We start from the raw sequence: 27,446 nt of genomic DNA, 5'->3' as shown, positions 1-27,446 counted from the left end.
AATGACTATAACCGCAAATGAGTTTAACCAGTTATGTTTGTATTATATTTGATGTATCTTTTAAATGTAAATGAATTGTAAATAATTTGTAAATATCCAAATTCCTTGAATAATTTATGCTGGAAAGGCTAGATCAAGCAGCAGGGAAACCTTTCTAGACAGTAATAAAGAATCTTAGGAAGGGAGGGAAAAAGGAAATGGAGTAATTCAGGTGAACTCATAACAGATCCAGGGAATCACTGGAGAGGTGGAGGGAATACTTTGAAAATCTTCTCTACATAAAAGGAAATCTTCATGGTCGTGTCGTGAACAACCAACTTCATGGGAGGAAGAAAATGATGTTGGTGAAATTATGCTTGAGGAAGTGGAAAGGATGGTAAATAGACTTCATTGTCATAAAGCAGCAGGAATAGATGAAATTAGACCTGAAATGGTGAAGTATAGTGGGAAGGCAGGGATGAAATGGCTTCATAGAGTAGTAAGATTAGCATGGAGTGTTGGTAAGGTACCTTCAGATTGGACAAAAGCAATAATTGCACCTATCTATAAGCAAGGGAACAGGAAGGATTGCAACAACTATCGAGGTATCTCATTGATTAGTATACCAGGCAAAGTATTCACTGGCATCTTGGAAGGGAGGGTGCAATCAGTCGTTGAGAGGAAGTTGGATGAAAACCAGTGTGGTTTCAGACCACACAGGGGCTGTCAGGATCAGATTTTCAGTATGCGCCAGGTAATTGAAAAATGTTACGATAGGAATAGACATTTGTGTTTATGTTTCGTAGATCTAGAGAAAGCATATGACAGGGTACCCAGAGAAAAGATGTTCGCTATACTGGGGGACTATGGAATTAAGGGTAGATTACTGAAATCAATCGAAGGCATTTATGTTGACAATTGGGCTGCAGTGAGAATTGATGGTAGAATGAATTCTTGGTTCCGAATATTTACAAGGGTTAGACAAGGCTGTAATCTTTCACCTTTGCTGTTCGTAGTTTACATGGATCATCTGCTGAAAGGTATAAAGTGGCAGGGAGGGATTCAGTTAGGTGGAAATGTAGTAAGCAGTGTGGCCTATGCTGATGACTTGGTCTTAATGGCAGATTGTGCTGAAAGCCTGCAGTCTAATATCTTGGAACTTGAAAATAGGTGCAATAAGTATGGTATGAAAATTAGCCTCTCGAAGACTAAATTGATGTCAGTAGGTAAGAAATTCAACAGAATTGAATGTCAGATTGGCGATCCAAAGCTGGAACAGGTAGAAAATTTCAAGTATTTAGGTTGTGTGTTCTCCCAGGATGGTAATATAAGAAGGAAGTCAGCTCCTGGACGAAACTATCTTTACATCGGTCTGTTTTCAGACCAACTTTGCTTTACGGGAGCGAAAGCTGGGTTGACTCAAGATATCTTATTCATAAGTTAGAAGTAACAGACATGAAAGTAGCGAGAATGATTGCAGGTACAAACAGGTGGGAACAATGGCAGGAGGGTACTCGGAATGAGGAGATAAAGACTAAGTTAGGAATGAACTCGATGGATGAAGCTGTACGCATAAACCGGCTTCAGTGGTGGGGTCATGTGAGACGAATGGAGGAGGATAGGTTACCTAGGAGAATAATGGACTCTGTCATGGAGGGTAAGAGGAGTAGAGGGAGACCGAGACGATGATGGTTAGACTCAGTTTCTAACGATATAAAGATAAGAGGTATAGAACTAAATGAGGCCACAGCACTAGTTGCAAATAGAGGATTGTGGCAACGTTTAGTAAATTCACAGAGGCTTGCAGACTGAACGCTGGAAGGCATAATGGTCTATAATGTATGTATGTACGCATCCGAAGTTTTCTCCTGTATTTTTCGTCAAAAAAGTGCGTTAATTACGTGAGAAAATACGGTATTATGCTTTTTGTTGCGTGTGTCGGTGTGACAAATATTATTTGTATGTAAGTGTCATAAATGAGAGTGATAAGGTACATTTTCTTGTAACCATTTTTATGTTTTCTTAGTTTAAGATTTTAAATTTAATGGTCAATTCGCATTGTAACTGTAGATATGTATGCCTTTTATCCTGACCTTTTTTCACGTAGACCGTGGTGGAGTGTATGTGATGGAATCCAAGAATTAAAAAATCTTCCTATTTTTGGTTTCTAAAAGTTGGCAGGTATGACGTTAGATCACCAAAAATGTCTGATAATACAAAATAACTTTGAAAATGAACTAAGACAAACAGGAAGGCTATACTGTATTACTAAAATAATGACATGTTTTACAGTACTCTATGTATTGAATTATCAATTCAATTGTACAGTAGATGCAGTATTGAACGAAAACATTCCGAATGTTTTATGAAAAGAAACTTGCCAACAATGTCTCTGTGCCTGCTGATCCACGTTTTCTTGCTGCGAGATTCTGCCATAGATGAAAAGTCAACACCTCCGTTGCGCTTGCTTCCAGCTGTTGCTCAATGTAGGTTAATGCCATTTCCAATGCACTTAATCCTTCACTGTGAGTCATCCTTTTCTCCTTTTGTTTTGCAATGCCTCATTCTTCTTCTTCTTCATCATCCTCATTTTCGTTAGCATTCACAAAATCAATAATATCAGGGTCAGTTAGTTCAAACAAGTGATCTTGTGCACTCCACTTACTCACATCTTGAGTCGTAGCATCCTCACAGCCAGGAATGCAATTCAGTAAGGGAACAATGTTTTGCATGTCTTCTTGTACCACCTCCTCTCGATGTTCAACTTCACTCAACAGTATGTTCCAAGACTTTGCTAATGTCATTGTTTCAACTTCTTCCCAAGACTGCCCCCCAATATGCCTCGTCTTTCATGTTGATTCGTTTTAAATTTTCTATCATGTTGTTGGTATTGTCCATTTCCTTTTTCAGGCATGAAAGGAGTTTCCACCAATATTTCCTCTTCAATGTTTCCAGCACACCTCGGTCCATTGGCTGGCATAATGACTTCACGTTAGGAGGGAGGAACATGACTTTGATGTCACTACTTCTAAGTTGCTCTTCATTTGGGTGTGATGGAGCATTGTCTAGTAGAAGAGGAGCTTTTCTAGGGAGATTGTTTGAAGCTAGAAATTTTTCTACATCTGGAACAAACTGTGTGTAAAAAAAAAAAAAAAGACAGTCTTTAACACGTTGAGTGCCAAGCAACCCCATTTGGGTACATGAGAGTAGTCAAGTTTTTGAGCATCACGTCCCCATATGGGGTCGTACATTAGTTCTAAATCAGGAACTGTGCAAACCCATTTGTGTGTGCAGTAAGTATGTGCTTTGAAGCTGTATAAAGTCTCTTCCTGCCATCTGTTGCTATTTAAGTATGTACATAGTTCACCTTCCATTCGTCAATTCCTGTTTTGGCGCGACTCCATATGGGTACGTCTGGAGTGCTCTGTAGGGTGACAAAATCATTGTCTATCTTGCGCACGGATTGTTTATGTAAGTGTGCAGTGCTGTGAGATTCCTTGTCTTGTTTAAGTCGCTATGAGTAAATCGAGCAGTAAAAGACTTAGTGCAGATAAACTGGACGATATATTGAACAAGTCGGACAATGATGATATAGACGAAGTATACAGTATACAGTGATTTTGAACCCAGTACAGAGCATATAGAGATCTCGCACGTTCATTCACATTGATGACTACAATCTTCAGCATACACCTCCCCACTGTACTCCGGGTTTCCAAGCCAGCTGTTGCAACAATTATGACCATCTTCAACGATATAGTCACTGTTTCCCATGTTGCACAATCATCGCTGCTAGGTTCTCTTACCCAAATTAAAAGTTATACAAACAATTATATACTTATTCAGTATTCCATAACTACTAATTCTTCTTATTATTCTTTTACATCCTAATTTACCAAATTCACATGATTTTCACAACTTTATATAACACCATTTTATACGAAATTTCCTAACTTCAAATCGGAAGATCGTCATTTACAAACATTTCTCGACCTAAAATCGGGGTTCATACATTTTTACGGCTCCAGTATGAACAAGCACATCTCTCATAATCAACAGCATATAACGTGCCCCTGCAGAGGAAAAGGTAAGTATGACCGAGCGTCGGGACAGTAACTACTGTATAAGTGAGACCCCATATGGGGTCGCAATATTTTACCTAATATACATAATAAGTTAACCTAATATATCATAAATATATCCTCATTTCAGCGATCATTTGCTTGGTTAAGGCTGTGAACGTTTTGGCACCAGGGAGTAACTCGATCTTATTAGCTCACAGCACTAGACGGCAGTCCTATGAATTTCAGTCTGGCACTCAGCGTGTTAAAGATGTCAGCAGACATCCAGGCAGCTTTCTGATTCATGTAATTAACAGAAATGTTTTTAAATGCCCTAGGCTTCTTAGCTATACCGATCTTAAGAAATTTTGCTTTTAAGTTCCCAGTAACATTACTACAGGCAAGAACAGTAACTCTTTCCTTACTACGCTTGTAGCCAGGTGCAGACGTCTCGGCTTGGGCTGCGAGAGTTTTTGATGGCAGCATCTTGAAATTTAGCCCAGTCTCATCAGAATTAAAAATCTGATCACGGGTTAATCCTTCAGCACGAATTATTTCTTGAAATTCCTTCTTAAATTTCACAGCCTCATTGGATTTATCTGACAGTTTTTCTCCACAGATATTAAGCTGCCTAATAATGCTGTACCATTTTTTCCACCGATCAAGCCACCCAGCACTGGCGGTAAAATTAGGGTCCCCTTCATTAAACTCCCTCTGGAAATACATCGCCTTTTCTTGCAGAATGGGGCCAGATTTTGGCAGGCCCTTTTCCCGCTTTTGAGTGAACCAAAGAAATAGCGCTTCACTTACTTTTTCTCTCACACTTTTTCATTGTTATTCTAATTTTCAGTGCATCACTTGTTGCTCTGATAGAGCACCACTTTTCAATTTTTTCCGTCTTTTTATTTCCACTGTCCCACCGTAGCATGTCCAACACCGTAATCTAAAGCCATTTTTGGAAGAGTTTCCCCCTTTGTCCAATCTTTTAACGCACACAACTTGTCTTCCATAGAAACAATCGCTTTCTTCCGTGTACTCGCCATACTCACGGAAGATATGAAAACTATAACATCCGCACCCAAAACATTCTACACTGAACAATGACTGAAGTCTTGCTGCACCTGTCCTTGAGAAAAAAATGGTCCTACTGCCAGCAGTCAGGCCTGTGCTTGTCCCACAGTCACACCCTCCACACTGGGTATCCCAGAATTTAGTCTCCACCAAAAGTTCAAATTAAGTCTACCAGTGTTGGATAAGACAGAATGTCTGATAAGCGAAGGTTGGTTGAGCGAGAATCTACTGTATACGGAACTTAAATTTCACTCTGTTCTGACACTGACTACCAGTAATATCTGACATTTCCATTATAAACAGTCCACCTAATTTGAACGGTACTCCTCCAGTCATCTACATTTTTTATTCAACTCTGGACATATTTCTAGTCAAATCAGTATATTCCTGAAGTATTTCACAGCTTTCAAGCAAACAGACTGGCATGTTTTTCTTGCTCTTGACGAAACTTTGAAACTTTTGTGTCATATTCATTACATATATCAAAGTCATATTTTCAATTTCTTCTCCACATTCCTTGTAACCATCCCTTTCTTGATCACCTAGACTGGAAAATGATAAACATATTACACAAAATTGAGTTTTTATTGTATATTGTAAAATTCTTTCTTTCTTATTAGTTTTATTCTTATGTACTGCTGTTTCATATGTATGTCTTTTTTCTTGTACATCAAGCTTAAGACGACTTTAATATAGGTCGAAACATGTCTTTCGATATAATGTTTTGACAGGCCATTTAATTTAAGTGGTGATATTTTACTGTATTGAACAGGTGGACAATGTGTAAAATTTACAATAATATTATCCTAGCATGCATTATTACGTGTAGGTAGCTTGTTTGTGTAAGTTAAATTTAGAGTTCTTAGTAAATTCAGAAAATTTCTAGAAATCTGCCCATCTGAATATGCCATCTCTATGTTAAAATCCCCACAAACAGCAACTTTTGCCTTAAACTTTAAAATTTTTTCCATTACTAATTCAAAATTCATAAGAAATACATGAGCATCAGCATTTGGAGATTAATACAAACTAACAATTATCAAATTCTGATCAACCAGCTTCACACAACTAAATTCTCCCTCTAATTCCACACATTATTGACTTAAATCGATCTTTACAAATTTAAACCACTTTCTAACTAGAATCCCAGCTCCCCCATTTTTCTTTTTACTCCTACAAAATATACCTGCAACAGTATATCCACGGGGCACAAAATATTCTACTTGATTTTCAGAAAGCCAATGCTCCGATACACACATCGCATCAACTTTCTCAGTTTGGCAAAAGTGTTCTAATTCTAACAACTTATTTCTAATGCATTGGATATTCACTTGCAATAAATTGAGAGATTTACCCTTGCTATCCTTCTTTTGGATGCCATTTACCGGTACCTCTCGGCAACTACCTTTTGTATCACTCATTACTGGTGGAGATTTCTGACCTGATGTTTCATGTATTGGTATTTTATGAATATTAGAATAACGTACCTGAGTTTGGCTACTTACTAAACTATCTTTGATAATGGTTTGATTTGGTGACCGATCTGGTTTGGTCACAGATGCTAGTTTTGGTTTACATGGCCTATTAAAATTCATAATATTTTGTAGTTGACTGAGGCAGCTTAAATAACAGCTGGCTCTTTCTACTAGTTTTCCTGGTGGCTATTATAACCTAAGGGAGTTGCATTTTTCAAAGTACATATTTTATGATTGATAAAATCGAGAACAATATAAGCAATCTTTCGTTTACCTGAATTGTTTAGAGGAAGGCCATGTTTTGTGTAACTGTGTCTATCGAAACTGCTGCATTCTATTACCTGAGTATTACGAAAATGCATACAAATTTTAACCGTATCTGTATCAACTTTGTCCACGTCAGTGTTCACACACGAGTCTCTACTCAAATCATGCCTGTGAGGCATGTTCACTACAAAGATGTTAGTGTGAGTCAGCTTCCCTAGTGTATATTTAACTTGGTGTTGTGAGCTACATCGTTCGTACCACTGATGATACGCACCGCATCGCCACTCCCTATGTTCCTAGTTGCTTCTTCTACGTTTTCCAGGACATTGCTGATAGAAGCTCCTGGATATACTTCTCCATTTGCTGCTATATTCTCGTCGCTTATTACTCCCGTAATTCCCCTTCCTTGGTTACCACCAAACACAGCTATGTTTGCTAATTTAGGCCTAGCTGGGTCTTGATTCTGAAATCTAGGCATAAATTTTAACCTTGGCACGGCAACTGCAGCGGTTCGCGATGTTTTGGTTTCACACGCGCGATCACTTTCTTCCTGAATTAAATTATTTAGGGCAGAAAACGTATTTCTGATGTTTATTTCTGGATATTCAGCTGTATTCTTAGCCAGCCAACCATGAACTACTTGACACCACGTGCTCGAGTTTGTTACTGGTACCGGTATATCTCTCTAAGAATGGTCAGTCCCAAATTCTAGCGATTGCAGTCTTTCTTTTAATTCTTGATTTTCTACTTTAAGAGCCTCGTTGTCCTTTTGTAGAATTTTTATAATTTCTAATGCACTTTTGTATTCCTCATTGTTTATAGTCAAAGATAAGGGTAGGGTTTTCCACCTGTTCAATACTATAAAAACTGTGAAATAATTAAAACGTCACATTTTAATTGTCATTTTTGGTACCTGTTTTGGCAATTTTATTTGCCATCATCAGCCTAGGAGGAAGTAACAAGGACATTTAACTAGTTACATTAGAATATTTATAATATATGTATGTATAATAATGTTTGAAGCTGGTTCCACGGGCTAGTTTGTCAGCATTTCACCTGGAGGCCCCGAGTTTGAATCCTGGCCAGGTCAGGCATTTTTACCTGGGTATGAGGGCTGGTTCCAGGTCCACTCAGCCTAAGTTATTACCTTTAATTGAAGAGCTATTTAGTGGTGAGATGGCGGCCCCAATCTAGAGAGCCAGGAATAACGTCCGCAAGGATTTGTCACCTTGTAATCTGCAGGTCTTCGGGCTGAGCAGCGATTTTTTGGCAGGCGAAGGCCCATTAGGCACGTAGATTGGTTTGGAGTGTTTGTAAGATTATAATTATACATATTTCATTTTTGTGATGTTTAACCAAATTGTTGATGGTTTTAATTTGTTCCCGGAGTTTCTATTTTCCTCTGTTGTACATTTTCCCCCCGTGTTCCCTCCAAAAACAGAGAATCGAGGTTCTACTGTATTGGTGTTTATTTGTAGTAATTAAGATTAGTGATATTTATTTAAATTTTACATTGGGTATTTCTGTTGGTGTTCGGTAGATTACGTGTTGTTGGTTAGGTTTTACTCCATTTTGTTTTTGGTTTGGAAGAAAAAAGGAATAATAGTAACTTTTGTAATAGTAAGGTTTGTTGATAGAACACTTACGTAGACAGGTTTTTATGAGTTGTAACTTCTGCAGCTTGTACATTCCTATAAGTAGTAGTTCCAATAGCAATTCACCGGTTCCACATAACATGAAGCTGTAACATCTTTAATTGATTGTTTAAAGAAAGAAATCCAACATAATATAATGTATTTCACTCGCAAAATAATTGGGTTGTATTGTTATCAATTATTGGTGCTCTTCATATTCAATTGCATTGTTGGCTATGGTAGTTTTACATTATTTAGTTCAGTAGATTACGTGTTGTAGGTTAGGTTTTACTTCGTTTTGTTTTTGGATTGGAGGAATAATATTTACTTTTTTTTTAGTTCTAATTTTATTAGAATTTATCATGCTTACTTTATTATTTCATAATATTTGTTTAGTAGGGGAAAAACTCTTTTTGGGAATTTTAACTCTTACTAGAATTCTATTGTTCTGTTAACCTGTTGTAATTAGCTTTAATTGCAGTTTAGAATTTTAGTGTAACTATTCTTATTATATTTTATCTTACTTGCCTTTTCATTTTGCAGTGGTGGTGGTGGTGGTGGTGGGATCTGTCTCTACATATTAGGGTGTCCCCTATTTTCTGACTTTAACATTTTTGAACACTCACCCTCCAATTTTGTTCGAATGACTCTAAAATATGACCATTCTTGAGTGCGAAGTCACATGAGGAACAAGTCCGGACTTGCCACCCAGCGCTGAGTCGAGCCTGAGTCTATCAGTATGTGCGTTGTTATTTATTGTGTCACAAGGGATTCCAGCTAATCTAACTTAATGTCACATTAAATAACGCAGTGTCAGGGAGTGTGTGTTTTTAATAGGAGATATAAAACACCAGATAACTGGACACTAATTACCATCAAATATACAAGTGCTTGAAGTTTTATTTTATAAGATACGGGAGGTAAAATTAGCTGTCAGTGTAAGTACTATTCTTGTGGTTCATGAGTGCATGATATTTTGGGAGAAAGTAAGAATTCCGACAAGAGCTAATCAGCATTGTTCACTTAAACTAATTAACTTGTATTCAGAGCGGAAAGAAAAAAAGAACCGAAACAAATCTGAAGATATTTTTAAGCATTGTGAAGAGGAGTTTAGAAATAATAAGACCTATCTGTGTCGGTGCGACGTAAAGCCCCTAGCAAAAAAAAAAAAAAAGATATACTGTAGATATAGTCTTTCTAAAAATTCACCCCCTTTGGCACTCCTGTTCACCTGCCGTTAATTCGATTTTCCAAAAACAAAAAAATTGTGTTTCCATATGTTTAAAGGACATTCCAAATACCAATTTCATGTCTATAACGTCTTCAGTTTTTGAGATATAAGTATCCTCATAAAAGGTATTCACCCCTTAATGGGATTTTCCGAAAATAAAAAAATATGTACTGTATTTCTTATTTTAAAGTTGATTCCAAATACCATTTGAGGCAGTGAGTGAGAGAGTGGACTATGCCAAGATTTTGTCAAAATTGGGTTATTAGTACCCTTGTGTAGGGCTTACATTTATCTTTCAGTGTGTAAAATATCATAGACTTCCGCAGGCTCCTTCCTTTCTTTCTTAAAGAACATATTTTCTGTGAATTACTCATCTCACGTTTATGCTGTGAGAGAATGAGCTATGCCAAGCAGCTAGAAGCTTCAATGTGACCACTGTCTGTCGGCTATGCGAGCTGGCTAATCGCTGTGCTTATTCTCAAACACGTGTTAGTTGTGTACAAAATGGCGGACGGTGAAGGAGAAGTAATAGTGAGTAGCTGTGAGAAATCTAAAAAACGAGTTAGAAATGATGATAAGTGGAAAAGGAAAAAGGCTAAAGTGTGTAGAAACTTAGGAATAGGGTACATTGGCAATAAAATGAATAAGGTTGTTCCTGCAGAGCAGCAAGGTGCGTGATGTGAATGTAGTGTGCGATCTGTGATAGCTAATGATAGCTGGTGTAAATGCGGTACCATGAACTTACGAAAGCTGAAAAAGATGACATATTCTGTGCATTCTATAAAACAGGTTATTATAATGCACAAAATGTGTTCTTATTTGGACTGATAAGTCAGCAAGAATGCAGTGGAATTTACTCAAAGAGGAGAATTAATGAACATTTAAGTAGAAGGCACGTATCTTTCACAGAATATGTGAAAAATCTCCATGGTCATCTAGTTAGGGTATGCACAAAGGCATTTTGCGATGTGTTCGAAATATCCAGGAGACGTCTTTTTACAGCGAGAGGTGATAAAAAATCTAATGTGCCGGAAGGAGGTGAGCGAAGGATCATCATCATGTAACAGCTCGATAGTATCACCTCATGTGGATCTCAGAGGTAAGCACGGTAATAACAAGCATAAGTTAAGTGGTGAAGATGAGAAATCAGTAATGGACCATATTGAAAAATTTCCCTTGTATGTAAGTCACTATTGCAGAAAGAAGGTAAAAAAAAAATAATTCTAGTTGTGAAATCAGTTGCAGAGATGTATAGGCTCTACTAAGAAGAAAGAGATGATGCTGGCATGAAGAGTGTTAGTTGTGGCACATACAGGACTATATTTAATACAAAATTTAATATCGGTTTCAAAATGCCTCACACAGATACATGCAAAGTGTGTGAAGAATGGCAAGCTAAAGAATAAGATATCATGCCTCTAGAGACCAAGTAAGGGCAACTGCAGCATACAATCTTCTCTCTGCATTTTGATCTGAATGCCTCAAAGGAAACTTTGACTACTGCTTGATAACGTATGATCTTCAGAAAGCTTTACAAACCCCAAAAATACCAACAGGAGTGGCAACTCTGGGTGTACAATTACGGTATTCATATATGCAACCAGAAAATTGCTTTCATGTGTATGTGGGCCGAAATCGTTGCTTTGCGAGGTGCTTCAGAGATTGCATAGTGTCTATTGAAAGTGTTAAGTGTACCTGAAAATACTTTGGGAAAGCGAAAGTTAAGATTCTTTTCTGACTCCTGTTCTGCACAGAACAAAAATAACATCCTGTATATGATTTATTATGCTCTTGTGATGACAGGAAACTTTGACTGCATAGAACTTTACTATCTTGTTTCTGGACACACCTTTTTACCTTCAGACCGTGATTTCGGTGTCATTAGAAAAGATGATCAGAAAAACGAACGATGTATTCACACCAGAATATGGGTTTCATCTCGTGGAACGCTCAAGAGTGAAGAATCCTTTTCATGTGATAGAAATGAAAAGTGAAGACTTCAAAAACTTCCACAGTGCCACATCCTGCTTCGTTAGAAAAGGTCAGGTGTTAAAATGCCACTCCGGAAGATTGCCATTCTCATGACAGACTGTAATAAACCTGGTATATTACAGTACAAAACCAGCTATTCTGAACTTTGTCCGCGGGAGGAAGTGCAAGTACTATATACAATACCTGGGAGACCTCGCAGAGAGAAAACACAAGCACCACTGGAAGCACTGAACAGAATATTAATTCCTTCAGAACTGGAAAGTCTATATCCTGTAGGAAGAAGAATTAATAAAGCTAAATACTAGGATGTCTCTTCTGCCGTACATACCGCATAATCACCATACTATATACCATGCACTCCACCCGGATGACTCGAGCACAGCTAAGGAATGTCGAGAAAGACCTGGATATCTGAAGGTACTGAAATATTTTGTTTACTCTGGAATTAGTTCAATTTTTTAATTAACTGAAGTTCCAAATATTTCTTATAAAGGACTAACAGTTTTATAGTAACCGGGTAATGAAGGCAATTCTTGGGTAAGTACTGATAACGAACCTATAGGTAGTAATGCAAGGTTATTTTGTTTGGTTGTTTGCAGGTGGAAAGGGACTATGGAGCCAGTTAAATGATGGAATTACAGCCTGTAAATAATTTTCCTAAAGAGTTTGAAATGTATGCTTTGAAATGGTGAAGAATAAATTATATGTTAATAGGAATGTTTTTCTCATTATTAGAGCAAACACAAAATTCTAAACATCTCAGTTCCATCCAACTCTGGCATAGCCCACTCTCTCACTCACTGCCTCAATTTTTACTGTAAGTCTAAACTTTTAAGTTTTTGAGATATAGATATACTCATTTAAACAATTCACCCCCATTTTCACCCCCTTAGCGATGGAATATCCAAAAATCCTCCCTCAGTGAGCACCTACACTCTAATATAAATGTATCCCCAAAATTTCATTTCTTTATGTCCAGTAGTTTTGGCTCCGCAATGATGAATCAGTCAGTCAGTCAGGACATGTTATATTTTATATATATAGATAGAAGATTTAATACAATATGTAAAAGGCGACAAGAATCTAATTGTAATGGGAGACTGAAATGCAGTGGTAGGCAATACAGTAGGAGAATTCGGATTGGGACAAAGAAATTAAAGAGAAAGTTGGCTGGTTGAATTCTCCACTGATCATTATTTAGTCCTTGCTAATACTTGGTTCAAACACAACAAACGACGACTGTATACGTGAATGAGACCTGGAGACACTGAAAGATATCAAATAGACTTCATTATGATTAGGAAACCTGGTGTTGGATTGTAAAACTTTCTCAGGAGCAGATGTGGACTCTGACCACAACTTGTTGGTCATGAGATGCCACCTGAAGTTGATGAAATTGAAGAAAGGAAGGAATGCAAGGAGATGGGATCTAGACAAGTTGAAAGAAAATAGTGTGAGGGACTGTTTCGAGGAACATGTTGCACAAGGACTAAATGAAAAGGCTGAAGGAGACACAATAGAGGAAGAAGGGACAGTCATGAAGAATGAGGTCTCTAGGACTGCTGAAGAAATGATAGGAAGAAAGGAAAGATCACCTAAGAATCAGTGATAACCCAGGAGATACTAGACCTGATTGATGAAAGTACAAGAATGCAAAAAATTAAGAGGGCAGAAAGGAATACAGGCGATTAAAGAATGAAGTGGATAGACAGTACAGGACAGCTAAGGAAGAATGGCTGAATGAGAAGTAGAAGGATGTTGAAAGTTGTATGGTCCTAGGAAAGGTAGATGCTGCATACAGGAAAATGAAAGAAACCTTTGGAGAAAGGAAAACTAGGTGTATGAGTATGAAAAGCTCAGATGGAAAACCACTTCTAGGGAAAGACGACAAGGCAGGAACATATCCGACAGTTGTATTAAGGTAAGAACATAGATGATATGGTTCTGGAACAAGAAGAGGCGTTGATGCTGATGAAATGGGAGACCCAATTTTGAGATCAGAATTTGACAGAGCTTTGAGAGACCTAAATAGGAACAAAGCACCTGGAATTGATGACATTCCCTCTGAATTACTGACTGCTTTAGGAGAAACCAGCATGGCAAGATTATTCCATTTAGTGTGTAAGATGTATGAGACAGGAGATTTGCCATCCGATTTTTGGCAAAATGTTATTATATCTATTCCCAAGAAAAATGATGCTGACAAGTGTGAAAACTACTGCACTATTCGTTTAGTATCTCACGCCTGCAAAATTTAAACACATATTATTTACAGAAGAATGGAAAGACAAGTTGAAACTAAGTTGGGAGAAGATCAATTTGGCTTCAGGAGAAATGTAGTAACACACGAAGCAATCCTGACTTTACGTCTGATCTTAGAGGATTGAATTAAGAAGGACAAGCCCGCATATATGGCATTTGTATACCTTGAAAAGGCATTTGATGTTGGACCAAGCTATTTGAGATTCTAAAGGTGATCAGGATCAGATACCGAGAACAAAGAATTATCTACAATCTGTATAAAAATCCGTCTGCAGTGGTAAGAATCGAGGGCCTTGAACAAGAAGAAGCAGCAATCCAGGCAGGAGTGAGGCAAAGTTGCAGTTTGTCCCCCCCCCCCCCTACTTTTCAGTGTTTATACAGAACAGGCAGTGAAGGAAATCAAAGAGGAATTTGGGAAGGGAATCACAATCCGAGGAGAGGAAATCAAAACCCTGAGATTTGCTGATGATATTGTTATTTTGTCTGAGACTGCAGAAGATCCGGAGAATTTGCTGAATGGTATGGACAGAGTCTTGGGTAAGGAGTACAAGATGAAAATAAATAAGTCCAAAACAAAAGTAATAGAGTGCAATCGAACAGTCAGGTGATGCAGGAAATATTAAATTAGGAAATGAAGTCTTAAAGGAAGTAGATGAATATTGTTACTACCGGGCAAGTTGGCCATGCAGTTAGGGGCGCGCAGCTGTGAGCTTGCATCTGGGAGATAGTGGGTTTGAATCCCACTGTCTGCAGCCCTGAAGATGGTTTGCTGTGGTTTCCCATTTTCACACCAGGCAAATGCTGGGGCTGTACCTTAATTAAGGCCACGACCAATTCCTTCCCTCTCCTAGCCCTTTCCTATCCCATCATCGCCATAAGACCTGTCTGTGTCGGTGCGACGTAAAGCCACTAGCAAAAAAAAGTTACTTGGGTAGTAAAATAACTAACAATGGCAGAAGTAAGGAGGACATAGAATGCAGACTAGCACAAGCAAAGAAGGCCTTTCTTACGAAAAGAAATTTGCTCACTTCGAACATTGATATAGGAATTAGAGAGATGTTTTTGAAGACTTTCATCTGGAGCGTGGCATTGTATGGAAGTGAAATATGTACGATAACTGCCTCGGAAAGAAAGAAAATATAAGTTTTCAAAATGTGGTGTTACAGAAGAATGCTGAAGGTGAGATGGTTAGATCGAATCATGAATGAAGAGCTACTGAATTGAATTGGTGAGAGGAGGTCGATTTGGCTAAATTTGACAAGAAGAAGAGATAGAATGATAGGACAAATCTTAAGACACCCAGGACTTGTGCATTTGGTTTTTGAGGGAAGTGTAGGCGGTAAGAACGGTAGGGGTAGACCACGGTATGAATATGACAAGCAGATTAGAGCAGATGTAGGATGTAGCATTTTTGTAGAACTGGAAAGGTTTGCACAGAATAGGGTGGCATGGAAAGCTGCATCAAACCAGTCTATAGGCTGACGACTCAAACAACAACAACATAAAATTATCAATAGCTTTTCCACTGACTTCAAACTACAAAACCTGTAATTCCTAACATTCAAATTTCGCGCTCTAGTCTGCACGGTTTGTTATCGGCCTATTGAGATGAAATTTTGTTTTTTGAGTAAATCTGAACCAGTGGAAAATATTTAAGGGATGAGCCCAAAAAATAGCATATTTTTTTATTTATGCCAAATAAGGGACACCCCTAATACAGATATTTAGTTCAGCTACCCATTCCATAGTCTCGTTTAAATCCTCAATCACCTTCCAGTCAGTATCCCTCCTACACACTTATAACAATCTCCGCTTTCTTAAACTTCAGCCTGTGCTGCATTTACCAGATCCCACACATCCCCAACTATGTTGGTACTTATACCTACTTGCCTTACGTTGTACCAACGTGAAACACTACAACCTTCTCCTTTCCCTCCTTCTCTTCTACTTTCCTCAACATCTGCCTCAACCTAATTCCTGGATAACACTATCCTGGTTCGCTTTCCTCCACACATTTTCCCCACATGTCCAACAGTGGAATCGCCTATGATCCGAGCATCTACCCTGCCCACCTCATTTGATCGCCTCCACTCCTGGTCATCCCTATCTTTCCTGACAGCTGCAGAAGCTACTTCCTCCTCCCTTTTCTCCCTCCCATGACCCTGTTCCACCCATCTTTTCCTATCCTTAACTGTACCTTTTCCATTCCTCCTACTTCCACACTTCTCAGCAACAGTTCCCTGTTCCTCATCTTCTCTCTGTCGTTCTACCTGCAGTGACTCGTACTGATTTCTCACAGACACCTGTCCTGAATTTGGATCCTGAACAGAGCCTTTAATCGGCAATCTCCTTCGCCTTGAGGACACTGGGTTGTGACATTGGCTTATTTTTCACAATTAAAAGAACAAATTTTAAAAACACATTTCTGTTATTTCCGTTTGGTCATTGGTTGTTAATTTTACACTAAACAAAGTTCTAACTTATTTAAGCCACCTGCTAACAATAAATATGAATTATTATTGTCTGATTTTGTGCAGGGTGTTCAAAAACAAGGTCACAGAAAACAATTCTAGGAAGTACATTTCTCAAGTTTGGTGCACTTTTCTTGAAACTTTCTTGTCAAGGATACTTAATTTTTTTTCCTAGAATGTAAAGAACATGTGGCTAGACATGATGAATGGTTTGGTTTTTCCAGAATAATTATTTTGAGCCATTTAAAACTTAAACTGAAAAAAAAAAATTGCCTTTTAAAATGCATGAATTTTTAAATTTATAAGTTGAAACGATGAAGATTATTTTAAAAATAATTCTGTTCATTCTATAAAATTACATGGTTACCAACACATTACAAAATATCAGGCCTGTAACTTAAGTAGTTCCGGAGAAAAGTGTACCAGAATCTCTAAAATCTTAACTTGCGGGAAACAAAAAAAACTAAATGCATGTGTGTCATGGCTTGCTCACCATAATTCAAAACATTCCAGCACCATAATCTCCTTGTTTTAATTATTCCTGACCTTCTCTCTTCCTCTTATGGTTCCCTTTCTTGGTCCTAGCTTCCTTGGTTAGCTGCTGAGCATATTTTTCTCCTTCGGTGACTTGCCTGAGATCAATGGTGGAGAAAGTACACCTAGTATTCCAGCCCACCTGTATGCCCAACTTTTCTAGAACTTTAATCCTACCTATACAGCTATCATTAAAGCACACTACAGAATCCAATATACCAACTTTTAGGGTATTTACCCTTACAAACATAGTCTTGGGTATACGCTCCCATATACAGTGGTTGAAAATCTTGTTAGGGTTTTGAGTATTACCATGAAAGCATTTTTGTAGCAAATCCTTCCTGCAGAGGTCTCTGTAGATAGGCCTGATCATTTCCATGACAGCCATTGGAAGAGAATGCTTATGGCTATAGTTACTAAGGAAGTGGACCAAACTGTTCTCTTCATTGTTTCTACATCCTTTCCAGCACTTCTTCTTATTGCTAACCCAAAATAATTTTGCAATTGGTCTATTTTAGTCTGTAAGTCTTCCCTTTCCTGTTAATGGTTTGCCATCACTGCCTTTTTTCCCTTTCATGTCCTTTTTTATTTTTCTCAATCTTTTTCCCAGCCTCTTTTAATCAACAATTACGGACTTACTTTGATATTCGCCATCAACAACACAAACTGTTGTCACTATCTGGTTCAGTACACAACTTCTTCCCAGAACCTGACATTTTGGACTGTTTGAGAGGTTAGGAACATTTGTGAGATGTCTGTTATTATTTAACACATTAAACACAGGTTTTCATTTGCCAATCGTTTCACTCTACCCATTATAGCAGTAAACCTTGAAATAGGTATGAAAATTACGCCTAAACTTGTTCTCAAGTACGTAAATAATCACTAGTGTAAGAAGTCACATGTATACAAAATATAAACAAACAACTTGCAAACCACCATTTTGTGGCTTCTTTCAGAAATAACCATGTGGCTACAGCTACATCAGAGGTACCAACTATTGAAATACTATTTACCTCATTTAATTATTCTTCCCAGTGGCATAGATACATCATTTTTATACTTTGACTCCGTCACTACTTATCAGAGTGGGCATGTCCTAAATGACGCCATGTTGAAATTGCTCGTTCAGGACCTTTAAATCCAGAAAATATTGTAGTGTTATATATCGTTGGATGCAGAAAACACCGGAGAATTTAATAAATACATTTTTTAAAATCGATTTTTGACCTATTGTCACGACCCAGTGTCCTTAAAACATCTTCTACAATTCCCCACTTTCCTTCCCATCCCTCCTTTACATTTACTGTATCCTGTACATTCCTTCCTGTCTTCCGAGAGAATCCTAATTATCTCCCTCATACTCTCCAACTCCTCCCTCATACTCCTTAATGCCTGGCCACACCCACAGTTCCTACACTTGCACTCCTTAGCCATTCTTTATAGAAAAATAAAATAACTTATTCTATGCAAAAAATGAAATGAAAGGAAAGAAATATTGTCTAGGATAGTACACAAAGATCACACGACAATGAGGTCATTAATATAGTACCGTACTACACTACTAATTAGTCATACTATAATTTTATCCTACAACACCCTAACAGGATAAAAACTGCCATCAATGTAACTGTAATTCTATGTCCACACGATCTAACACACGAAAGACGTAATCATTTCATACACTAAGTTTGATTCTTTCCCAACTAATATTAGGTTTGTGTTTAGCAGCACAATTACGTAGATGGAAGAGTATAACCTGTGTTTTCCTAGGATTTGGCTTAAGATAGTTGTTCCTGTAATTCAGGGACAATTCATTGAGTCTGCAGCCTGGATTCTACTACCCAAAATGATCTGGACTGAGTTCCAACACCAAGATCATCAGCAAATAGGAAATGCCTGGTATTCAATCCAATAGGTTGATCATTAGCTTAAATATTAAAGAGAATTGGTGCAAGGTTACTACCTTGTGGGAGACCATTTTTCTGGTTCCTCCAGTAACTTTCTTTACCTTGAAGTGTCACTTTGAATCTTCTGTTCAGTAACAAGCATTGAATGATCATTGTAAGTTTGAAGTCTTCTGTTATTTGAATAACCAACTTACTTGAATATCTGTAACAATGGTCAGGACTAGTTTTTTTTAGCTGGGCTTTCATGTGGAATGACACTTACATTTACTCTGGCTAGTGCAGCACTGCTATGGAGACACTTTGCAGCTAGTAAGTAAGTCAAGCTGAAACATGACCACATACTGAGTCCCACTAACTCATTTTCCTAGACCTAGTTCACCACTTCACACACTAACACAATCCATGAATGTTGGTACCAAAAATAGTTTGCTAGTTGCTTTACGTCGCACCGACACAGATAGGTCTTATGGCGACGATGGGACAGGAAAGGGCTAGGAGTGGGAAGGAAGCGGCCGTGGCCTTAATTAAGGTACAGCCCCAGCATTTGCCTGGTGTGAAAATGGGAAACCACGGAAAACCATTTTCAGGGCTGCCGACAGTGGGGTTCGAACCTACTATCTCCCGAATACTGGATACTGGCCGCACTTAAGCGACTGCAGCTATCGAGCTCGGTGGTACCAAAAATAAACTGAAATCCGAATATATAGAACACCTTGGTCCTATCGCAAACCCTACGATAACACCGATTGATAACCTCTCTTAACAAAATATTTGCAACATGTATGGCTCAGTCTTACTGTAATTCTATGTGCACACGATCTAACACATGAAAGACATAATCATTCCATACACTAAGTTTGATTGACGCAAACCAGAAAAATAGAAGATCCGAAACACCTCGCATGTGACAACTTGACTTGGTAAATTTGATTCGTGCCAAATCTTAACCCTTTGCCATTCCCCATTTAAAGGCAGATGCCCGGCCGTAATTACCACGTTTTCTGACAGAAACCTTTAAATCCCAATAGGCACAGCAGCAAAAATACCATCCTTTAAAAGAAAATAACTAGAAGTAAAACGAATAAAGATATGAATGTAATTTCTTTTGCATTCCGTTCCTAAATGCCGGGCTGAGTGGCTCAGACGGTTAAGGCGCTGGCCTTCTAACCCCAACTTGGCAGGTTCAATCCTGGTTCAGTCCGGTGGTATTTGAAGGTGCTCAAATACGTCAGCCTCGTGTCGGTAGATTTACTGGCACGTAAATAAACTCCTGCGGGACTAAATTCCGGCACCTCGGCGTCTCCGAAAACCGTAAAAGAGTAGTTAGTGGGACGTAAAGCAAATAACATTATTATTCGTTCCTAAATGATTAGTGGATATAAATGTGTACTCACCCTAATTTTGAATATCCACATTTCGCTCTGGATGGTATTCCAAAAAGCACCCCGTCCTGCACAGTGATAGATTGCACTGCTTACATTTGAATGTTGTTTGTTTGCCTCTCCCAGAAGCTGCCCTATTTTTCATTTGTAAACACAAAGCGCAAACTTTGGCTCGACCAGGTATCTTCACAAGAGAATGAAATAATTTAGGGAATGGAAACTTCTTTTCCTGCCTGTACGTTTGCGAGACGTGAAGTTTCCGATCAGCTGTTGCACCAAGTTGCTCCGGAAGTTCAGCTGTCTGTTTCCTTGAGCTGTGAGATCTGGTCGGTTACTCATATCATAAAGAATGAAACTGTTCATTATGCACACATTGATCACAAAATGAAAAATAAGTTTCCACCAATTTTTAGACCACCCATATGTTTTGTGTAATTTATGACAGCACGAAGACACGCAGTTTCTATTTCTTCATTGCCTTTACCGGTTTTTTGTTTTGCTTTCCCATCATTCACAGAATGTGAATTTGTTGACAGCATAAGAACCTTTCGACACAACTCCACGATTAGACGACATGGTGTGAACTTGTACAAGAATAATCTCTAACTAAAGACGATGTTTATAAAGTAGGTCTGCTTGGGAAATATACACAGGAAATGCTGTCAACAAGGTCCTGACAGCTTGCTGAGTCAAGGAAATACAGTATGGTTTCACAAGACCCTTCAATATCTCTCTCAACACAATCAATCAATCAATCAATCAGTCAATCAATCAATCAATCAATACTGATCTGCATTTAGGGCAGTTGCCCAGGTGGCATATTCCCTATCTGTTGCTTTCCTAGCCTTTTCCTAAATGATTTCAAAGAAATTGGAAATTTATTGAACATCTCCCTTGGTAAGTTATTCCAATCCCTAACTCCCCTTCCTATAAATGAATATTTGCCCCAGTTTGTCCTCTTGAATTCCCACTTTACACTTCTAACCATCCGGGAGATAGTGGGTTCGGATCCCATTGTCGGCAGCCCTGAAGATGTTTTTCCGTGGTTTCCCATTTTCACACCAGGCAAATGCTGGGGCTGTACCTTAATTAAGGCCACAGCTGCTTCCTTCCAACTCCTAGACCTTTCCTATCCCATTGTCGCCATAATACCTATCTGTGTCGGTGCAACGTAAAACCACTAGCAAAAAAAAGACCACTTCTAATGAACGTGAGTGTGATGAGCGCGTTAGAGCGTTCAGCACGGCAGGCGGGTGATAATATTTGAGCGCTCTGGAGCGTTAGGAATGGCAAAGAGTTAAATGTATCAAACATCCTATCCAGTGGTTCTCTAAACTAGTGGTGGGGACGGAGCGGAGCGGAGCGGAGCAGTTGTTGTGACGTCATCACCCGGTAGTACCGAGTAAACTACCGAGTGAATGTAATGTGGCGGCACGTTTAAATACGTTATTGGTATGGCAACGTAAATTCAATGCCCTTTTCTCACAACATAACCATTTCGCTGAATACAGCAATGTTGCTTTCTGCTGGAGAAGCCGACCTGCGCATTTCATCCTTGTGATGCCTCTTGATATAATCCCACAAATTTGATAAGCCACCACCCGTCAAGTAAATGCGGCCGCAAAATTTGCATTTTGCTTATTTTTATCACCAGTAATTTCAAAGAAATGCCATGCATCAGACGGTTTTCGTGGCATTTGTGGTACAAATTTCTGTAAAAATTTATGCAATTCCTTAAATTTTCTAAAACATGAATACCATCTCAAAATGGGATTAAATATCAAACTAATGCCACAATTATTATCTACTATGCTTTGTATTATCTACAAACCACAACAAGCGGAGGAAATATAGACGCAAATTAAGAAACACAGACTGAATACAGGCATAATACTCTTACAAGGGGTGGCCACGACGTTCGGATCACGGAGTATCTTCAAACTTTGTACACATTTAGTAGTCCATTAGGACAAGATAATGTGCAAGTAGTAAGGTGTACTACTAAGGCGTTCTCGATAAAATCTGAAGATAAGTTTTCGCGTCGAATATGTACCGGTGCGTTTCGATCATTGCGTGAAACGGTGGTGGTCGAGTGGTTAGCGTTCAAGCTCCGTAAGCGCTGGCTCGGTGGATCGAGTCCCGCGTGTTGTTTTGTTTTTCAACACTGGTCAAATTCTTTCATATACATTACAATTCAAAGGTAATATACTGAAAAAAAGGTATATTTGCATGAACGTTATTGGATTTCCAATGTTATTTGGCTCTTTACTAATGTTTATCATTACAAAAATATCTTTCTTTCTTTCTTTCTTTCTTTCTCTCTTTCTTTATCTGTTTACCCTCCAGGGTCGGTTTTTCCCTCGGACTCAGCGAGGAATCCCACCTCTACCGCCTCAAGGGCGGTGTCCTGGAGCGCGAGAGTTTGGGTCGAGTATACAACTGGGTAGGATGACCAATACCTCGCCCAGGTGACCTCACCTGCTATGCTGAACAGGAGCCTTGTGGAGAGATGGGAAGATTGGAAGGGATAGGCAAGGAAGAGGGAAGGAAGTGGCCGTGGCCTTACATTAGGTAGGGGCCTACATCCCGGCATTTACCCGGAGGAGAAATAAATGGGAATCTACGGAAAACCACTTCGAGGATGGCTGAGGAGGGAATCGAACCCCCATCTACTCAGGTGACCTCCCGAGGCTGAGTGGACCCCGTTCCTGCCCTTGTACCACTTTTCAAATTTCGTGGCAGAGCCGGGAATCAAACCCGGGCATCTGGGGGTGGCAGCCAATCACACGAACCACTCCACGACAGAGGTGGACTACAAAACAAATATATCATTTATAATTATCAACAAGTAAACGGCCCAATGCATAAAGTATTCCTGAAAAGGTATGCCTGTCGCGATTTGTGAAATCCCTCATACCTGACAGTGAAATCGAGTAAGGTACCCGGAACTGCTTTGCACCTGGACGCTCTGACCTGCAATATATATGAAAGAATATGACCAGTGTTGAAAAACAAAAAGCGAAAAGCGAGACTCGATCCAGTGATCCAGCGATTACGGAGCTTGAACGCTAACCACTCGACCATCGCCACCTCGCGCTCCTGACTGCAACGCACCGGTACACATTCGACGCGAAAATTCTCTTGCTATTTTCTTGAAAACGCTTTAATAGTACGCCTTACTATTTGCACATTATCTTGTCCTAATAGACTACTAAAAGTTTACAAAATTTGAAGATGATCCGTGATCTCAACGTCGTGGTCTGCCCTTGTTAAACACTTGTCGTGCGCTACACTGTGCTCTGGTCCTCCGCGAGTACTTACAGTTGTAAGCGGAGGGGATCGGTGATGCGCTCTACCGCTACAACCGGATTACTCATCGGTATTACTCGCTCCGTCCCCACCTCTACTCTAAACTCACTCAAGATTGCAGTGTGGTGTGCGATGTATCCTACAGTAAAATTCTAACACCAACACGAAGTTGAAACGAAGTGAGATATTGGTAAATGCAGTCAACCACATTATCACTGCGTTGAATACACTATTCAGTTACTTGAGGTCGATTAACAGGCTCGTTACAAAAGGTATTAGATGGATGTAACATGACAGATCTGCAGTCTCACTCGAAAGCAATATTTAGACACTGACATCACTTACAATTCAAGATAACACATCGTGCAGTCACTTAAAATGGCATTTCTTTGCTCATTAATTGGCTCTGTATTACATAAATATCTTGCATCACAGGGGCATTGTTCGCACAGCCTGTCCCGAAAGTTCATGCGTCATAATTATTACTACAGGGGCATTTCCATTACAGTCTGTCCCAAAACTTCGTCATCATATTTGTAGGGGCATTTTCTATCACAACCTGTCTTGCAACTTCATCCCCGTCATCATCATTTAGACAGCATCCTATCTTCCTCATAACATCTCAGAGCTTGTTTATTTTAGCCTACAAGTGATCCCATAATGCCATATTTGTCCAACACAAAACTTGATAGTGACAAATATATTTTTCAACCTCAAGAAAATGGCACAGACCTTATTCCGTAACACACACTGTTCCATAACAAAGCTGACCATAAAATCCCATTATTAATTCTTCAAAATTCATATTCCTCAACATTGTGAAATAATATCGGGAATGATTACCAGCAATATTATTACAATCATGATTATTTTCATAATTTTTGCTAGTGCAAATAAGATGAGTAAATGAATGAAATGGCGTATGGCTTTTAGTGCCGGGAGTGTCCGAGGACAAGTTCGGCTCGCCAGATGCAGGTCTTTTGATCTGACGCCCCTAGGCGACCTGAGCGTCGTGATGATGAAATGATGATGAAGACAACACATACACCCAGCCCCCGTGCCAGCGAAATTAACCAATTATGGTTAATATTCCCGACCCTGTCGGGAATCGAACCCTGGACCCCTGTGACCAAAGGCCAGCATGCTAACCCTTTAGCATTAGAGCCGGACATAAGATGAGTAAATTTGCCATGACCATTAACTACAACAATTTTGCAATACATTTAATTAGCACAAAACATGGACATAGATGACCTGAACCGATTTTACATATGGAAAGAGAGATGATCATATGCGGGTTGAAATTGACTCTGACATTTTTTATAGACTAGCATACGCAGAATGATGCCGCTTTCTACCATTCACACATTAAGGTAAACGTTTTCATTCTAACATTATATACATTACATTGAAAGACACAGACCTTTTAAATGCGGATGATTGTGGGGTTTCCACTGTCTACATCTCTGCCGGCAGCATGGTTTAAACCATGATTCTTGTGATTTTGGTTTCCTCAATCTGGACCTTAGCCATAATTAGTCATAATTCTTCTTAATAGCTACTTAGAGGTCTACACAGGCATTACTCAAATATCTTGCTGAGAAAGATGCCTGAACCCCTCACAGGCACTGTTCACAACATAAACTTTGTGACACACGACGCCCAAAACAAAATCACCAGAGTCTACTCCCGTTTGAATATATAGTTCTTATCTCGCGACTGTGGGAAATGTCGCCTCTTTTTTCACCTTCTCTAACTCTCTCTCTCATATTTCTTTATCAAAAACACATGTGTAAATTTCCAATTCATACCATTTAATACTATTGACATAGATTACTTTATTGCTCCTTCTGTTTCAGGTTTCAAAGATCATATCTTCAGTGGGAAGAGATATTGACATGATATATGTCTCCACTAATGCATTACGTTCATCACAAGAATGTCAGAGTTTCTTCAACTCTTCTTATACCACAGTTTGTGTACCATGAGAAGAAATATGTGAATTCAAACTGTTAAATTATGTGGTTCTCCGGTGGTAATGCACTAGAACAGATGCAGAGTGTAGAGTGAACGAACATTCACAGTGAAGAAGATATAAAATCTGGTAATGTTGAGGCAAAGGTGTTTATTTAACACATATGTTTTCTAGTATATGGAGATCAGGTACATACTGATTGAATCTGCACATGTTGCCATATTGACAGATACATTTCAGTACTTCTCACTGGCATATTATGTCTCTTCTGTGTAGCTTATGAAGAAGGAAGTGGCAAAATAATATCCTAAGATTGAGAATATTTATTTATTGGTTGAAAACTTTTCAGTTGCCACAGGTATCAGTATGTATGTTTAGGACCATCTCCGATGGTTTGATATATAGGGTGTTTGAAAGAGAACTTTCTACTTTTAATGTGTCCTAGAATCTGTACAAAGTGTCATACACTATTCTAGTTTGTAGTGTGTGATTCATCAACTCCCCAAGTTTGGCTCCCCTGCAGTTGGCAGGTCTGCTTGACCTTGAGACAGCGCCAGTGCTGTTTGTTTCCTCTGTTCTGCACTGCACTGCGTGCACACCTGGACTGAACTGAGGGAACAAGGGAAAAAAACAGCACTGGCGCCATCTCAAGGTCAAGCAGACCTGCCAACTGCAGGGGAGCCGAACTTGGAGAACTGATGAATCACCCACCACAAACTTGAATAGTGTATGTCACTTTGTACAGATTCTAGGACACATTAAAACTATGGAGTCCTTTTTCAAACACCCCGTATTAAATGTACCACTTTTCAGCACTGAGAAATGAAGACAAAACTAGTCCAAGGAGTTGAGTGGAACATTCTTGTGTGACAATAGTGTAGTAATAGTGATGCTGGCAGAATCAGTATATTTTTTGCTGACTTTTTTAATGTTTTATTCTCTCACTTGCCTTTTGTGTGCCTTAACCTTTCAGGGGTAAGAAAGCATTTTATTTGAGTAATATGATAATTCACTTGTGAAACAGTGTGCAGGGCAAGTGGATAGTGTACCATTTGGACAAAGTTTACAAAGCTCCTTCAGACCAACAATCTTGAAAGAAACTTCCTGTCTCTCTTGTTTATTTCTTGAGAGTGCTAGAAATGTTTCTATCAGAATATTGTTATATGCCGTCCTTGGAATCTTGTATCCATAACTCACCCATTATGGCTTATGATAAGCTATCATGAAGGAGATTCACTTGTGCCTGTATATCTCAAGAACCTAATTTCTGAATGTTGTTTGTTTGTATTGTATACTTGTAATTGCTTATAAAAAAAAGAACTTTACAGTTTCATTGCAATAAGAATTGGAACTGAAATTAGAAAACAAAATTTATATAAATTGCAATTGTCTTTATATCTTGAACATGTGAAACATATTCAGAGCACATATCACTATGTATTACATAATAAAATTATGTCCTTTGTGGGATGTCTGCCATGCCAAAAAAACAGAAATAGTATTACTTAGTGTGTGTTTTTGGACCAATATCCTTACAGTTACCCCTTACTAAGCGCGTATTTAGAAGATAGTTTCAGGGAGGGTGCAGAATATATGCATATTTGCTGGTAAGTATGTTTTTCCTTATCATTACTCAATTCTTGCATATCAAAATAAACATATTGATAAATTTACAAAAATGTTAAGATAGCTATTTGCAGCCCAACACTATATCCAAATATCTACACATGCACATAGGAGAAATATTATCTTAAGCAAGACATACAAGACAAAAAATGTAAATTATTATTAACACTAAACATTTCTTTTTAAAAAATCATGTAAGCCAGGGAAATGTTGAAGTGATGTTGATAATAGTCAGTTAATAATGTCCTGTTGAAATTACACAATATT

At 38.6% G+C, this 27,446-nt stretch overlaps 1 protein-coding gene across 2 annotated transcripts in view; it reads left to right on the top strand.

The window, feature by feature from the left end:
• The window catches only part of LOC136862724 (protein XRP2), a 304,026-nt gene extending 276,989 nt beyond the window's left edge, over positions 1 to 27,037 (top strand). For both annotated transcript variants that reach the window (XM_068226503.1, XM_068226502.1), the window contains exon 7: positions 25,438 to 27,037. In XM_068226503.1, the coding sequence (XP_068082604.1) occupies positions 25,438 to 25,566 (129 nt within the window). In that variant the 3' untranslated portion in view covers positions 25,567 to 27,037. The remainder of the gene's footprint in view (positions 1 to 25,437) is intronic.
• Positions 27,038 to 27,446: the final 409 nt, after the last annotated feature.

The sequence above is a fragment of the Anabrus simplex genome, chromosome 2 (genome assembly GCF_040414725.1).
Source record: "Anabrus simplex isolate iqAnaSimp1 chromosome 2, ASM4041472v1, whole genome shotgun sequence".
In the NCBI taxonomy this organism is placed as follows: domain Eukaryota; kingdom Metazoa; phylum Arthropoda; class Insecta; order Orthoptera; family Tettigoniidae; genus Anabrus; species Anabrus simplex.
The sequence above is the reverse complement of the archived record's forward strand: the minus strand, read 5'-3'. Positions and strand labels throughout refer to the sequence as shown.